The 16,352-nt window shown below is 42.6% G+C and overlaps 1 protein-coding gene across 2 annotated transcripts in view; it reads left to right on the top strand.

The window, feature by feature from the left end:
* ANXA10 (annexin A10) overlaps nt 1-16,352 on the top strand; it is a 100,816-nt gene that overhangs the window by 44,418 nt on the left and 40,046 nt on the right. For both annotated transcript variants that reach the window (XM_089670509.1, XM_089670510.1), the window contains 3 exons: nt 2,184-2,278; nt 7,959-8,072; nt 12,479-12,569. In XM_089670509.1, the coding sequence (XP_089526635.1) occupies nt 2,184-2,278; nt 7,959-8,072; nt 12,479-12,569 (300 nt within the window). The remainder of the gene's footprint in view (nt 1-2,183; nt 2,279-7,958; nt 8,073-12,478; nt 12,570-16,352) is intronic.

Below are 16,352 nucleotides of genomic sequence, written 5' to 3'. Positions count from 1 at the left end.
ATTGGTGTTTTTTTTCAAAATTTGGGTTATTTTTTTGTTTATGGTGCAAAAAATAAAAAACCCAGAGGTGATCAAATACCACCAAAAGAAATCTCTATTTATGTGAAAAAAAATGACAAATTTTGTTTGGGTAAATTTCATTTATGTACAGCATTGCATGACCGCGCAATTGTCGGTTAAACTAGCACAGCGCCGTATAGCAAAAAATGGTGTTAATTCCAGTATCTATACCATAGTTTGTAGACGCTACAACTTTCACATAAACCAATTAATATACACTTATTGGGATTTTTTTTTACCAAAGATATGTAGGAGAATAAATTTATTACTAACTTTGAGTTTACTATATATTTTTTATAACCGAAAGTAAAAAATATCACTTTTTTTCAAAATTATCGGTCTTTTTTTGTTTGTAGTGCAAAAAAAAACCCAGCATAGATCACATACCACCAAAAGAAAGCTCTATTTGTGTGAAAAAAGGACATAAATTTTGTTTGGCTACAGAACTGTATGATTGTGCAATTATTAGTTGAAATAGCGGAGTGCCAAATAGCAAAAAATGGCTTAGTCAGGAAGGGGAGTAAATCTTCCGGAGGGCAAGTGGTTAATTCACAGTTTTTTTGTATTGGAACATTTAAAGGACAATTTTTTTTTTTTTTTTTATCAATAGATTTTTATTTGGATTTTTATACATTACAAGAAAAGGTCTAACATTAGACCAAAGAACTACATGGTCCATTCAACAGATACATGTACAGAGTATATACAGTATATATATTCAAATCTTTTTTTTCAAATCTATTTAAAGTCTTTTAAGCACCTCATTCACAACACATTTTTATACATCCTTAACTCCATCTCTACTATTCCAATTCACCCAAGGTTTCTATTGGTGATTGAATCTAGCAATTTTTTTTTCTGATAACTAAGAGATGTTCATGGACATAATTTGTTTTTAAAATCTGTATAGACTCAGAAAGGTTAGGTGTAAGGGAATTCTTCCGGTTCCTAGTCATAGTGGTTCTGGCTGCCAGTAAAATATGGGAGATGAACATATGAAAGTGAGGGGGTATTTCAGAAATTCTCAAATTTAAAAGAGCAAGGGCTGGACTAGGTTTCACCAATATACCAGTAACCTCTGAGATAATAAGAAAGATTTTTTTCCAAAAGCTTGTGAGATTCTTGCAGTACCATAAGATGTGTAGTAGTGTGCCTATGGCGCCACAGTTTCTCCAGCATAAAGGAGAGTGAATTGGGTTAAATTTGGAAAGTCTATATGGAGTATAGTACCAACGTGTGATAATTTTTAGGGATAGTTCCCAGTGGTCAATACAACTAGATGTTTTGTATAGAGTCGTAAGAGCAGATTTTCATTGTGCTTCAGAGAAATGTATTGTCAGGTCAGATCCCCACTGGAGCATGGCCGCGTTTTTAACAAATTCAAGTTTGCTATGCAATGAAGTATGAAAGATGGACGTAGCCTTTTTTGGACTTCTAGTAGTTGATAAGGCTGACCAAATTGTATCCAGGATCCATTTAATGTTAGAGGGTAATATGCGTAAAGCATGATATATTAGTTGATATTGGAATCTGTCAGTTGTCGACAATCCAAATTCAGCTTCTAATGTATCTCGATTTTTATTGTGTTAGAAGCATATAGATTGGAGATTGTACATTGAGAAAGGGGATAGCCAATTCCAGGAACTTTAGTGGGAAGGGCGAGGAAAGAGATAAGGTTCGTATTTTGGGAGTTGGCTAATAGTTTTCTCCAAGCTATCAGGCTAGAGTGTATAGTGGGTGGAAGAGCGTGTAGCTTCCAAGGTTTCCAGGCATCCATAAATAGGAAATGAGATAGATTACCTCCCATAGTCAGTGAGGTAAAGGACAAGGTTTTAATAAATACCCTGCTCTGTTTTTTTTATTATTTTAGGCTGGCAATAATACAATGTGTTACTGTGAGTTGAGGTAAAGTGGTAAAATGTTCATTCTGCTATGTATTACTGCAACACATATTTGGAAGCCAGCTTAAAACGTACTAACATCTATTTACACTTACTAGGCTATGAGTGATCTGCAATCATGCAAGATATCTGTTATTAAAAAAAGATTTGTATTTTCTAAGTACTAAAATTGTATCAAAAGGGTATTGACTAATGAATATACTTTGTTTTCTTTCTATCCAGGCTCTGACAAGGATGTTTTGATTGATATTCTTACTCAAAGAACCAATGCACAACGAATTATGATTGCAGAAGCCTATGGGAGTATGTTTGGCAGGGTATGTCTATATGTATGTAATGTCTAAATATGCTTTTTTATGTCAAAGTAGATACTTTGTCTGGGATGGGAAACACCACATCAGTGGTAGCATTGCTCTGTCCTAATCCTGTTGTAAATGGCCAAAGGCCCACTCTTGCAACTCATGAAATACACATTGGTGTGGTTATTGGAAGGGAGCTCTTTCCTCTAGGGCAGCGGTTCTCAACCTGGGGGTCGCGACCCCTTTGGGGGTCGAACGACCATTTCCCAGGGGTCGCCTAAGACCATCGGAAAACACATATTTCCGATGGTCTTAGGAACCGAGACGCCGCTCCTGTCTCCAGCGATGTGTGGGCAGGATGATATGCTGCCCCTGTCACCGCCTCCTTGCCGCTGATTGGCCACCGGAACTGTAGCTCAGGAGAGGCACACAGGCGGCCAATCACCGGCGAGAAGGTGGAGCTTGGAGAGGAGGAGCCGAGCGGCAGCGCGCGGAGATCGAAGAAGATCGAGGGAGCTGCAGGAACGAGTGAAGAGAGAGGCCAGAGAAGGAAGACAGCTGACAGGTAAGTGCAAATTTTGCTGCTGCAGCCAGGTATGCAGGCTGTAGATGGGAGAGGGAGAGAGCGAGCCCAGGCTGGAGCAGGAGTCAGCAAGTGCCAATGATGGGACACTATTCCTCCCACTGATACCAATGATGGGACACTATTCCTCCCACTGACGCCAATGATGGGGCACTATTCCTCCCACTGACACCAATGATGGGACACTATTCCTCCCACTGACGCCAATGATTGGGCACTATTCCACCCACTGACGCCAATGATTGGGCACTATTCCTCCCACTGACGCCAATGATTGGGCACTATTCCTCCCACTGACGCCAATGATGGAACACTATTCCTCCCACTGACACCAATGATGGGGTACTATGCCTCCCACTGACACCAATGATGGGACACTATTCCTCCCACTGACACCAATGATGGGACACTATTCCTCCCACTGATACCAATGATGGGACACTATTCCTCCCACTGACACCAATGATGGGGCACTATTCCTCCCACTGACACCAATGATGGGACACTATTGCTCCCACTGACACCAATGATGGGACACTATTCCTCCCATTGATACCAACGATGGGACACTATTCATCCCACTGACATCAGTGATGGGGCGCTAGTCCTCCCACTGACACCAATGATGGGACACTATTCCTCCCACTGACACCAATGATGTGGCACTACTCCTCCCACTGCAAAATTACAGTTATGAAGTAGCAACGAAAATAATTTTATGGTTGGGGATCACCACAACATGAGGAACTGTATTAAGGGGTCGCGGCATTAGAAAGGTTCAGAACCACTGCTCTAGGGCAATACAGTACAATCCATAAGCTGTCCTCCTCTGGTTCCCTATACAACTGTGGTCTCCAAACTGTGGCCTGGGATCCGAATGCGAGCCTTTGCTTGCCATACCTGTTCCTTGGGGCACTATTCCTCCCACTGGTATGAGACACTATTCTGCCAACTGACATCAACAATGGGGCATCCTTTTTCCCACTGATGCCAAGAGTGGGAGATAATGATACCAACGATGGGCACTCTTTCTTCCCAAAATACCAAATGTGGAGATGTTTTCATTGACTGATGCCAGTAAAATTTCCAATCCCGCTGGTCACAGTCCCCACTAAAGTTTGAAGGACAATAAAATGGCCCTTTGTTTAGAAGGTTTGGAGACCCCAGCTCTACACGAAATTCAGGGATCTCTTGCCCATTTAACCCAGGCACATGAGTGTAGTCTCCAGCACTCCTTTTACCTTTTTCTTACAACAGAGTAGACACGAGTCATACTAACCTTAGCTGCATAAACAAAACTCACTTCAGCTTTTTTCTTTGCTTGTCTTTTTTGGGAAAAGTTACCAGGGTTCCGTTCCAAACTGTTAGAGGCTGATCTACTAAAGTATGTGAGAATGTTCACACAATCAACTATGCAAAGAATTAACTTAAATTATCCAGTCATGCACAGATGAAATACTCTAAGTAAACAGATTTTTTTTCCGTGATTGGATAATTTAAGTGAATCTTCACACATTTTATTGTGGGAATATTACCAATTCCATTTTGGTCTGAACTTTATTGATGCTAGGCTTAATATTAGTCTCTAGACTACATTCGCTGGCCTTAAAGTGGTTATAAAGGCAAAAGATATTTTACTTTAATGCATTCTCTGCATTAAGGTAAAAAAACCTTTCAAAGGCTGCTCCTCCCAGTCTCCCTTTAAACACTTACCTGAGCCCAATCTCAATGCATTGCTGTGCCCGTCTGCAGCAGTTCTTCTCCCCTCTTTCTCTACTCACAGGAGACTTGGCAGCAGCAGAAGCTATTAGCTCCTGCTGCCATCAGTCAAGTCCTGTGAGAAGGGCGCAGGGGACGGGCCAAACTCTACTGTGTGTGTCTAGGGATGCGTACAGCCCGGCTCAAGTTTGAGACTGAATGATTGCCCCCAAAAGCAAGTAGCTTGCTATAGGGGCACTTGGAGAAGAGGAGGAGCAAAGATAACCAGCACGGGACCCCAGAAGAGGAAAAACCATTGCACAGAACAGGTAAGTGTAACATGGTTTTTATTTTCAGAAAAAAGGAGCTTTAGATTTACTTTAAGGTGACATTGTTACAGGGGGCTGCCATCGTCAGTTCCCTAATGAAAATTGTTTATTACCTGGCTGTGTCTGACTTAAGTACTTTGAGTCACAGACCTAGAACAATCACGTCGTAAATCAGTCTCAGAAAAATATCAGAATTCCTTATTTCTATGCTTGTTCTGCGTCAAAAAGCACAGAAATCCACACTTCCTCATGGCAGCCAGGCCACTAGCATTCTAAAAAGAAGAGTACAGCAATGATTTTCTCATTACAGAGTCCCTTTAAATCAAACATATAAGCACAACTTGCTTAACGTATACCTCCAGGTAAGCCCATTTTCTCAGGTTTGGATAGCGTGGGGAAGCATTAGAACCTCTAAGTTTGTTTATTGCTGTAAGTGCTCACACAGGAAATATATTGCCTAGTTACCTGTCCTAATGACAGGATGTCACCTGGACAAGGAATAATGGGAAATCTATTCATGGAATCACAAAAAAAATATTTTTTTTTAGTAAAGTAGGGTAGAGGGGACAGGAACTAAGTTGGGGGCTTTGCCCCCCCTAAGCTAGTACTAATAAGATATGTTGTTGAGCTGGTGGCTGTCAATGGAGATGTTTTGTCATTTAGGCATTGATGACAGTGGAACCGAGAGTCAGTAAGGGCTCTTTCTCACTGCCAGCTGGGAGCAGTAAAAACAGATGGCTGACCTACAATTTTACCACCCCGAGTTCTTTTACTACCCCATGTTCTAACATTACAGGCTGATTATGGCCTGTACACATGCCGCAACCATGGCAATTTTAAATTGGGCTGCAGCATTTGACAGGTGTCACCACCTTTCAAACTTATCCACTGAGATCAATGGGGCGGCACTGCAACCATGATCCAACTGCTTGGCTTGCTGTTGTGGCACAGTTTTGCAATGAAAAATTGCTATTCTGCTGTTCAAAAAAGTATAAAAATAAACAGTAGCACAGTCTCCTGAGCACCTGCCATCCATGGATCACTTTTCATAAGAAGGCAAGCATTACCCTGAGTGTGAAAGAACTTTTACAGAAGCTGGGCATTGTGTAATTATCTGCTCCATGTTCAGACTTGCCATCAAAGTGCCTGGTGAAAGGAAGTCTTTTTGCAATAACCACTTTTGTGGTTTGGGATGCCAACTAACTGAGTATTTGAGAGTTGCAACGTAAGCTGATGCTGGAACATCCATTTTTCCCTCCTATGAAATGACCATTTGGTTGTGCCTGCTCCTCAGTCCAAAGATTTCCAATCCTCCTCGGCAGGGAAGGATTAGGTCATCTGTCAGGTTTCATTGTTTTCAGTATTAGTAATAAGCAGAATTGCTCTGGGCTCGGTTGGGGCACAGTCTTTTGAACTTCAAAGAAGTTTGGATGCTGAACCCGAACCACACTGAAATCAATGGGAGCCACAGGCAGGGAGTTTAAAAAAAAAAGGATGTAAGGGTGGGCACTGCCCTGGGAAACATGTACCAATGCAAATGGACAGGACCAGTGATTTTTTTTTTTTAATGCTTAAAGTGTTACTAAACCCAAAACAGTAAACTCAGTCTGTATATGCAGTAAAGCATGCTTGTTATACTCACTGTTGAACCTAGGGGGTTAATTCTTTGCATTGTGTAAAAAGGCTGTTTGATCTTGTGTTCTCTGATCCTCCCCTTCTACTGTCCCCAATCCATCTGCTGACAGTACAGAGCTCTAGGAGTCACTCTGCATATGCTCAATTTAATGTGTATTGAGAATTTTTTTTTTTTGGGGGGGAGGGTGCATGTGATCAGCACACAGCCAATCAGCACTGTTCAGATAGAGGGTCAGAGGTTATGCAGCCTCATAGGACAGTCAGAGGAGAATGAAAACTCCTCCTACAAGCTTTAGCCAGTGCTCAGCTGGACACTGATAGAAGTCATAACACTGCTATATACTGCTGATAAGAAAAGATATTTAGCTGTTTAAATTTACTAACATAATTGCATTTCCATGTTCTGTGTACTACGGGAGACCAGATATAGTGAATCCAGGATCCTGGGTTTAGTAACACTTTAAGGGTTTCTTATTGATGGCAAATTACATTACCCTTTTGGCTTCTTTAAAAAAAAATGACACACAGGCCCCTCCAAAGGTACTACAAAATATACAGCAGGTATGGTCTTTGAGGACTTTGTGTTTTTAAATTTTTTTTGTTTAAACAATATTTTTTTTGTTGTAAATGCCACTTTTACTGTAGCATCCTACAGCAAGACTGGCAAACAGATTGTGTAGTGCCCCCCCCCCTTCCCCAAAGATGCAAAGAGTTTGGTATGGATTTTAAGGGGGTATCCCCATTCAAAAAAATGCATGAGGTCCCCCATGCAATTCATCCCATATTTTAAAAGGGGGCACCAGTCAAAACAATGCAAAATTTATACCAGGCATTTATTCCAAGCATGCGGCCTAGTTGACCAGGAAAGGGGGAGAAAAGCATGTGCTCCCCCTACTGAACCATACCAGGCCACATGTCCTCAACATTGCCTTGCAAGCAGCTTGTCCCCATCTGATGAGAGCCAGGGCTTCTTCCCACAACCCTGGTCCACTGATTGTGGGGTCTGCGGGAAGGGGGCTTAAAAATAAGAGGCCCTCAAATACTGCCCCTCCTCCCATATGAATGAATAAGGAGTATACGGTACCCCTACTCATTCACAAAAAATCTGAAACTGGAACCTAGATACACAGTAAAGACACCCAAACATTTCACAAGGCAAAAGCAGGGGGCTGGACGCCAAAACAGCTAAAGTTTGGTCTGAATCTAGACTTGGACTAAACCGTTGGGTCATCCCTAGTCAGTATCCTTCTATCCTGTTGGCATCCAATCGCTGAAGTTTTTGCTTTGGTGTCTCATTAACATTACCAACTATATTAAAAGCAATGACCTTAACTATGTTGCAAAACCTGTGCAAGCATTGATGTAGAATGCATGTTTGAATATAACCAGTGATGTGAAATTTTGCAAAAATAAAGATGACTTATCTATAACACCCTGTGTATATTTCTTTAAGGATATAGTTAATGACTTGAAAGAAAATCTTGATGGGCATTTTAAGGAGGTCATGGTAGGACTGATGTATTCTCCTCCAACCTATGATGCTCATGAACTTTGGCATGCTATGAAGGTAACCTTTGACTTTATATAATTAAATTATTAAATTGTAAAAAGATGTCTGGTAATGGTAATAAAAATGCTAAGCAACTCCAATACACCTATGTCTAAAGCTAGAATAGTTCTGCACTGTGACCTAGGCACATACACAAAAAATGATGCTATCTTTTTGTCCTATTGCTAAGCTTTACATCTTTGCTAAAACCTGTGTTGTATAATAATTATTGCAAATCTAAACAAAAATCTGTTCATCACAATGTGCAGTTTCCTCTGGTCTATATAGGGAATGTATCTTCAGGTTCCCCAAATTACAGAGAGTCATCTAAAATCCCTGCAATCCACTATCTGTTCCTTTAGTTCTGCTGCTGGATTTGATCCTAACCCCCCAGTCACACCGGGTGTGACTTGGCATGCATTTTGCATGCCAGGTGACTTGCAATCGTATGCCAAGTCGCATCCTATTGTCCGCTATTAGAGCGGTCATATCGTAGTAGTGCATGCAATACTTTTGGTGCGAATTGCATAGACATCTGTGTCAGATGTCTTGCAAATTGCACCTCAAATCGGCAAGTCACCCGACTTTGAAATCGTGCGACTTCACTGTAAGTCGCACAATTTCAAAATCTGCTTTGATGTGACTGGGGTGTTAATTGGAATTTTAATGTGTCAGCCAGGGGCAGACTGACCATTTGGAAACTCGGCGCTGCCCGAGGGCCCGGGGTCAGTAGGGGGCCCCATGAGATGCCCCTGGTACCTTTTTCATAGGCTTTTTTGAGTTTGGGCAAGGACACAGGGGCCCCATGATCCCCTATTGCCCGGGGGCCCCATGAGTTGTCAGTCCGCCCCTGGTGTCAGCCACACATCTGACTTGTTCAGCTGAGTGTGTAATGCAAGATTTAGCTACAGTATACAGCCCTGTAAAAACAAGCTGTTTTTTTTTTCAAACACAGACGTTAAGAATAGCTTAGTAAACATGTGACAATGAGCCCAGATCTCCTCCATCCAATCAAACAGAGCACCCCTTCCTCCAATCATCTTCTACTGCCCTCTGCTTTCTAGTCAAAAGATACTCAGAGGACTTAGCAGAAAAAAATGTAGAGGGCACCAGATAAGGACTCAAGGTAAAGATACAGGGTGGACAAAATGGCACAATTACACATATTGTCCACCAAATTGAGTATACACCAGGGGAGGACTGACAACTCATGGGGTCCCCGGGCAATAGGGAATCATGGGGCCCCTGTGTCCTTGACCACACTTAAAGAACACCCAAAAAAGCCTATAAAAGGTACCAGGGGCATTTCATGGGGGCCCCAACTGACCCTGGGCCCTCAGGCAGTGCCCGAGTGCTCTAATGATCAGTCCGCCTCTGATATACATACATCAGAGGCATTTCCTAAACTTTGGTGGATTAGTTATTTTCATAACAATCTTTGCATTGCTTCCATACTATCTGCATTGTTAAAGCCGCCTAGACTTCCAGATACATTGCCCCCTCGAGACACTATCCTCTCCTCAATGTCAGCTGGTGGTTATAGAAGCAGAGAATCCTGGCCATGGACAATGGCACTGAGTGTATTCTCTGACATTGGAGCTCCACAATCAAATGCAATGGCTTTAAGAAAAGTTTTACCAGTGGTTCACTTCTAGCACATTGTAGGAGATTTACTAAAATTGTAGCATAATGAATCTGGTACAACTGTGCATAGTCACCAAACAGATTCTAGGTTTTATTGTCAAAGCTTAATTAAACAAGCTGAAGTTGGAAGGTGATTGGTTACTATGCACAGTTGCACACAGATTCTGTGTGCACCGGTCAGGGGCAGACTGACCATTTGGAAACTCGGGCACTGCCCGAGGGCCCAGGATCAGTAGGGGGCCCCATGAGATGCCCCGGGTACCTTTTTCATAGGCTTTTTTGAGTTTGGGCAAAGACACAGGGGCCCCATGATCCCTTATTGCCCGGGTGCCCCATGAGTTGTCAGTCCGCCCCTGGCACCAGTTTTAGAAAATCTCCCCCTTTACACCAAATCATTGAGTTGTAACTGAGCAGACTTGTTTAAAGTGATTCTAACAAATAAAAAAAACCCAATAAATAAGCATGGTATACTTATCTGCTCTGGTCTTCTTTTTGGGTCCCCAGTCGGCAGTCCTGGCTTCTCCCCCCTGCTGAGTGCCCTCCATAGCAAGCCTCTTGCTATGGAGGCACTCAGGCAGGCTCGCTCTCAGGCCATGCTCCTGTGAAGGCACATTGTCCATTCACACACGGCCCCACCCTTGCTCTTTCACTTACTGTGATTGACAGTACTACAGACTACTGCTGTGTGAGCCAATGAGGAGAGAGAGACCCAGGAGAGACGCAGCTCTCATGCACATCACTAGATTGAGATGGGGCTCAGGTAAGTATAAGGGGCCTGGGGGGGGGGGGGAGCTGCACCCAGAAGGTTTTTTACCCTAATGCACAAAATGCATTAAGGTGAAAAAAACTTCTGCCTTTAGAACCTCTTTAAGAGTAGTTTACATTTAAACTGTTATGTGCGTCTTGTAAACTGAAAATGTTGATATATATATATGCTCTCTCTCTCTCCCTCTCTCTCCCTCTCTGTATATATATAAATTTATATATATGTCAACATTTTTGGTTTACAAGATTTTTTTACTCTTTTGACAAAGACACTCTTGGCTCATTGAGGAAATGAGGTGTAGTTTCCCACATGGAATTTCCTGTGTGAAACAGAATGATCCAACTGCAGGCTTAATAGTACAATAGAAAAAAATCTTAGACACTTATTGATATTTTATACAGTCATACTTCCATACCTCTGAACTTTTGAAAATGAGAATTGCTGAGAATGGGAATGGAGGGGAGGGTGTGGCAAAATTAAGCAAACAATGATAGAGGTTTAAAATATGGTTCTACATACAGGGTACAGGGATCAGAAGTTTGAAACATACATAATGCACATTCCTGGGCTGAATAATGTACACAGTGGTCTGGTTTTGGTAACGTATACAGTGCAGCAGCCTGAGGGTAGGTAAAGTACATTGTCCCGGGGTCTAGGCTGGGTAATATACATAGTTCAGGGCTCTGGTGTGGGTACCGTACATGGTGGAAGGATCTGGGGTGGAAAACATACATAATTGCCGGTGTCAGGAATGTTATGTAAAAAGTGTGGAGGTTAGGAGTTGGTAATGCACAGGGTGCAGGAGTCCGATTTATGTTCCATTCAAGTGAATGGGCTGGCTTTTGCTGTTACATGAAAAACACGCCAAACAAATGTGATAAAAATGCGCACTACCGCAATGTATATGTGATGTGTAAATTAGGCCTAAAGCTGACCGTGCATGGACTGAAATTCGATCAGTCAAATTTTGACCTGAGTGTATCCCCATCTGATCTACAGAAGCTGGTTTAACGACTGACTTCTTGCTGAAAAATATGCATTTGATCAGCACATGCAGCCCATGAGCTGCAGTGCTGATCAGTGTATTCAGTATATCAGTGTGAGGGGGAACCCACTGTCAGTATACAAAGATACAGCAGGGAGGATTCCTCCATCCACCTTGAATATGTAGGTCAGAAATTGGGTCAGATTTTTCATTCACAAGGCTGGCTGAACAAAAAAAACTGAGCCATGTATGGGCATCTTAAAATAGAAGTGTGGGTTTTTATTTTTTTGTCCAAAATGTACTTACCTAGGTAGATCGATGCTGCATCTCTCCTCTGCCGGCTCTAAGGGTGAGAACGTAGCTCAACCACTTGACTGCTAATCGCTGAGTTCTCACCGCCGCTGTGAGCAAAGAGCGGTGACTGTCAATCACCGCTCTCTGCTCTGTCCCCCAGCTCTCACTGGAATGCTGGGCTGTGGAGGGGGCGGAAACGGCTGGCTCAGGCTCTCAACACCTCACTGAGAGGCTGAGTCAGGTGTCGCTCCAGAGTATGGGGTGGATCCCGACTTGAAAGTCGGGATCTTTCCCCAGCATGGACCGGCTTAGTGACATCAGCAGACAGCGGGGCTTCAGTCCATTGTCAGCTGAAAACGGGTCACAGGAGTGAAGAATGAACTGCACTCCTGTGATCCACAGAAGTACAGCCAAAAGAGCTTTTGCTGTACTTCTCATCTAAAAGTGAGGTGCTTTACAGGTTCTACAGTAGGTGATATAAACTATCACACAATAAGCCATAATCTTTCTTATTTTGCAATAGCAACCAATCAGAATGCCTCTTGTATAATTCTGAATTAAGCAATGTAAAACTAATTGGTTGCTGTGGGTAAATGCACCTAAATATTTACATTTAAGGTTAAGTAATTTATAACATAAGGCAGACTAAGAAGTTTTAAACATAGCACTGCACTTTGTCTTCTAAAAAATTTACACTAGTAACTTTTTTCGTTGATATTACCCCTGTGTTTACAGGGAGCTGGCACAGAAGAAAACTGCCTCATTGACATTTTGTCAACAAGAACAACATCCGATATATTTCAGATGAAGGAAGCTTATTTAATGCGTGAGTATTCTTTCAATGTAGTTTATGCAACATGATTATTATACACAGTATAATGGAAAACAGCTGTTTCCTATATTACAAAAAATGATCAGCAACCCTCTGATATGTTGGTCAGTGCTGATCAGCATGACAAAGTTTCCACATAGAAGCGCATTGCTTTCAAGGTGTTGTGTTTCAAATTCCACTTTATACTTTGACATACCTTTCCTTAACCCAATATGTCTGGACGGTATGGTCACCTACCTGCTGACATGGCAACATCCACAGGCAGCTGAACTCTTCAATAGAGCTCAAAAGTTGAATCTAATGCAATTTTAGTTTAGCTACTGCAGTACAGATGATGTTTTTTCCAGTTCTTTGAAGTGTAAGAAGGCAGTAACTTTCCTAAGCCCCGTCTCTGAGAATAAATAACACTGACTGAGGGAACATGGAAAATGTGGGGTGGGTTTAGCTAGAACTAAACTAACTAGCACTAAACAGAAAGGGATGACAGAGGAAGATAAAAAAATCACAATAGTAAACAAGTTGTAGTGGCCCAAAATTGCCACTAGATGTCAGCATACTACAAAACAATAACAACCTAATGCAGCTCAATACAAAACAGAAACATTAAATGAAAGTGGGAAAGAACACATCGGGGGGGGGGGGGTTACTAAGACGGGTGAACTCAGAATCTAGTACATCTGATTGGTTTCTATGCAGAGCTGATTTTGCACCGTGCCGTTTTAGTAAATAACCCTTACTGAGTTTCTGAGCAGAATATTTATCAGCCAACAATGTGCAGCTCCAAGCATTCTATCAACTTTGAGGTTGCACTCAGAGTGGTTTGCCTACCTGCTTTCCACGGCTACCTGACTGCTCGAGTGGCTTGTTGCCTGTAGAAAGGAGTCATATAGGAGGCAAAAAGTGTCAGGCTCATAAAAACATTTTTGCAAATGTCTCAACATTTGTGCAAGCTAACAAAAAACTCCCAAAATGTTTGTAATATGTATGTATGTAATAGTTTCCGTATTGCCTTTCTTTGGGTGAATCTACCATTCCATAACATTTGATCCTGAAATAAAAAATAGCTAAAGAACATTCCACCATAAAAAGTCAATAGGCTAAAAACATTTCACCAGCAAGGGGACATAATATGAGGGAGACATCTGCACTGTGTATAGCATATGGAGAAACTTGTGCAAATGGTAAAAACTAATGGGTGTTCAACCAAACAAATCTCCAGCTGCAGCGTGAAACAAAACATTTAGCAGCTTCCTCCTGGTTGTGATTCATTCCAGCCCAACAAATTTAGCAGTCATTTGGGGATTCCAAACTGACAGGTGAATGTTAACAAACAAGAATAGTGTAAAAAAAAAAAAAAGCAGCATGCCCTCCCCTTTGGGTCTAGTATGGATTTTATGGGGGCTAGCATGAAAAAAAAACATCATGCCCTCCCCCCACCCAAATTCTAGGCCCTATATGGCCATTGAACAGACCATCCTGTTAGTCCTCACACCAGAAGGACAGCGTCTTCTCCCCAGCTAGTGACATGGGTCTGTTCTTACCACTGACTACAGAGTAAGTTTTAAGTTTTACATTACAGAACACTAGCTATCCTGCTCCAGTTCTCCAGCACAGCATACTTGACTAGTTCCAACCTGTAGACATGGAAGGGAATGCTATTCACGTGCAAGGCTTTGCTTTTTTCCATGGTCCGTGGTCTTCATAAAGCTTAACACAGCAGCCCTAAGATAGGGACCCACTGCTGAGAAGGGCATGACTAGGCAACACCATACTACCGTTCTGAGTGGAACCTCTCTGCACACAGGCCAACACGCTATCCAAATTGACTGTTCTTCCTTCTATACGCTGATGTTACATATGGATTGTTCATCACATTTACTCATTTATACTTTGTTCCCCTATTTGCATACACTGTGAAGACACACATGAGCTAAGTGACCACACAAGACTTTGCAGAATAAGTAACACCTACACCTACCGTTGGTGGTCAGGCATTATAGCTGCCATCTGTGCTCTTTGCCTATAGCAGCCCCCTTTCCCATAAGACAAGTGGGCCTAGAGGTACTCGGTTGCCTCCAGATTTTATACACAATGCTATAGTGCCTGGCCACCATGCTGTGAACTTAGCACAGTGACTAGGTACTTGCGATTGGCAGACAGACAGAGTGGTCCAGTGTCAGTCCCTGTTCAGGGCAGGCAGCGACTAATGAGTAGTCAGGGTCCAATCAAATTGTTCTGAGCATTGTCAAAGTTCGATCCAAGGTTGTCAACAAGGGACTCCAAACAAGCTGGCAGGGCAGAGCTAAGATGAAGGTCTAAGCATAGGAACAAGGCAGGGAAACAGGGAGCTTGAAGCGTGTGTTACAAACACTATCACAAGCAGGAGACTAGAGAATTGGCTGACTTAAAACAGGTTTGGTCTCCCCCGCAGAGGCTGGCTACATCAATCACTTTGCAGGTGGACAGTCAGACAAAAAATGCAGCTCAGCCAAAATCAGGATGGTGCAATGAGACCAGCAGCTGTCATGAGACAGGAGTGTTACACGCTCCTGACACACAGGAATAGTGCTACTAGCAACTTGAAGGTAAATTAATTAAATATATTTTGGTAAATGCAATCAAACGAAGCATAAGTCAATGAACATGTAATTTAAGGGCACTAAAATAAATGTTAAATGACCCACTAACTGGCACTCAAAAGACTATAGCAAAGTCAAAATGAACTATAACGACTGCAACTAGCATATCTAGAACAATATGCACTAACTCAGAAGAATAAATTGGTCCTGGAGTGTACTTTATACATACAACCCCAATAGCGGGTCAGCATATGCGTTTCTAGTGTAAGAGTACCCCTGAAGGTGGAAGAAAGGACCTGGTGCCCAATAGTCAACATTGGCTAGCTTTCGTTTGGGGTCCTTCTTTAGGTGGTGCATGTGAGCAGTCCCTTTAAAAGTGTTGGTGGTGAATGTAGTTGGACAGCTAGATAAGAGCATTTTATGGTATTAGTGTGTAGTGGATGTTAAAACATGCAGTTTAGCTCATCACTCCTGGCAGAGGACTAGTCTGCTCCTAATGGCTTAACAATCGACAGGTCCCAGAGATCAGGTCCCAGTAACGCAGCCTCTCAGCTCTGATCACAAAGACATGACCACTCTCTCAGGCTCACTCTCTGAAGGCAGTTCTAAAAAACTCGGATGCTGGTCTGTCCTCACTCTCCAAAATGAATGGACAGGCACAGCAGCAGTTCCTGTACTTAGCTCTGGTCCTTTGGCTATGGGGTACAGAACCTGACAGTATGTTTCTACTCTTCACTCTCCACTCTGAACTGGCCCTAATCTGAAACAATTTTCCTGGAAAAACAGTGATGTTCTCCCCCTCCAGGTGAAATGCACAGCCTGTTAGCCTCCATTAACAAGTATGGTGCCGTACCCCTCTAAGAACTATACTTCCCATGAGTTTTCTCCCCTGCCCCAATTCACTCTTCACTGGTGCCCAGAGGGAGGGGGGGGGGTGGAAGAGTGAATGGATGATTTTACACAGATCCTCCTGTCCGCTGCAGTGAGAGAAGCGAGAGAAGATGGCTGCATTCTTCTCTCTCTCTGTATACTGACCAGCTCACTGTTGCTGCTATCAGAAGAGGGGTGTGAGCGGGGGGGGGGGGATCACACAGCCAGCTGCACCCAGCTACACACAAGGAAAACAGTGTGGTGGATTCATTGTACCACAGGGAAAATCAGTATGGATGGGGATTCAGCATGTGTTTGTTCAAGAAAG

This window comes from Staurois parvus, unplaced genomic scaffold (genome assembly GCF_062004578.1).
Source record: "Staurois parvus isolate SC_StPar_1 unplaced genomic scaffold, SC_StPar_1.0 ptg000090l, whole genome shotgun sequence".
NCBI lineage: Eukaryota > Metazoa > Chordata > Amphibia > Anura > Ranidae > Staurois > Staurois parvus.
Note: the sequence above shows the minus strand (reverse complement) of the source record. Positions and strands in the feature narration are given on the sequence as shown.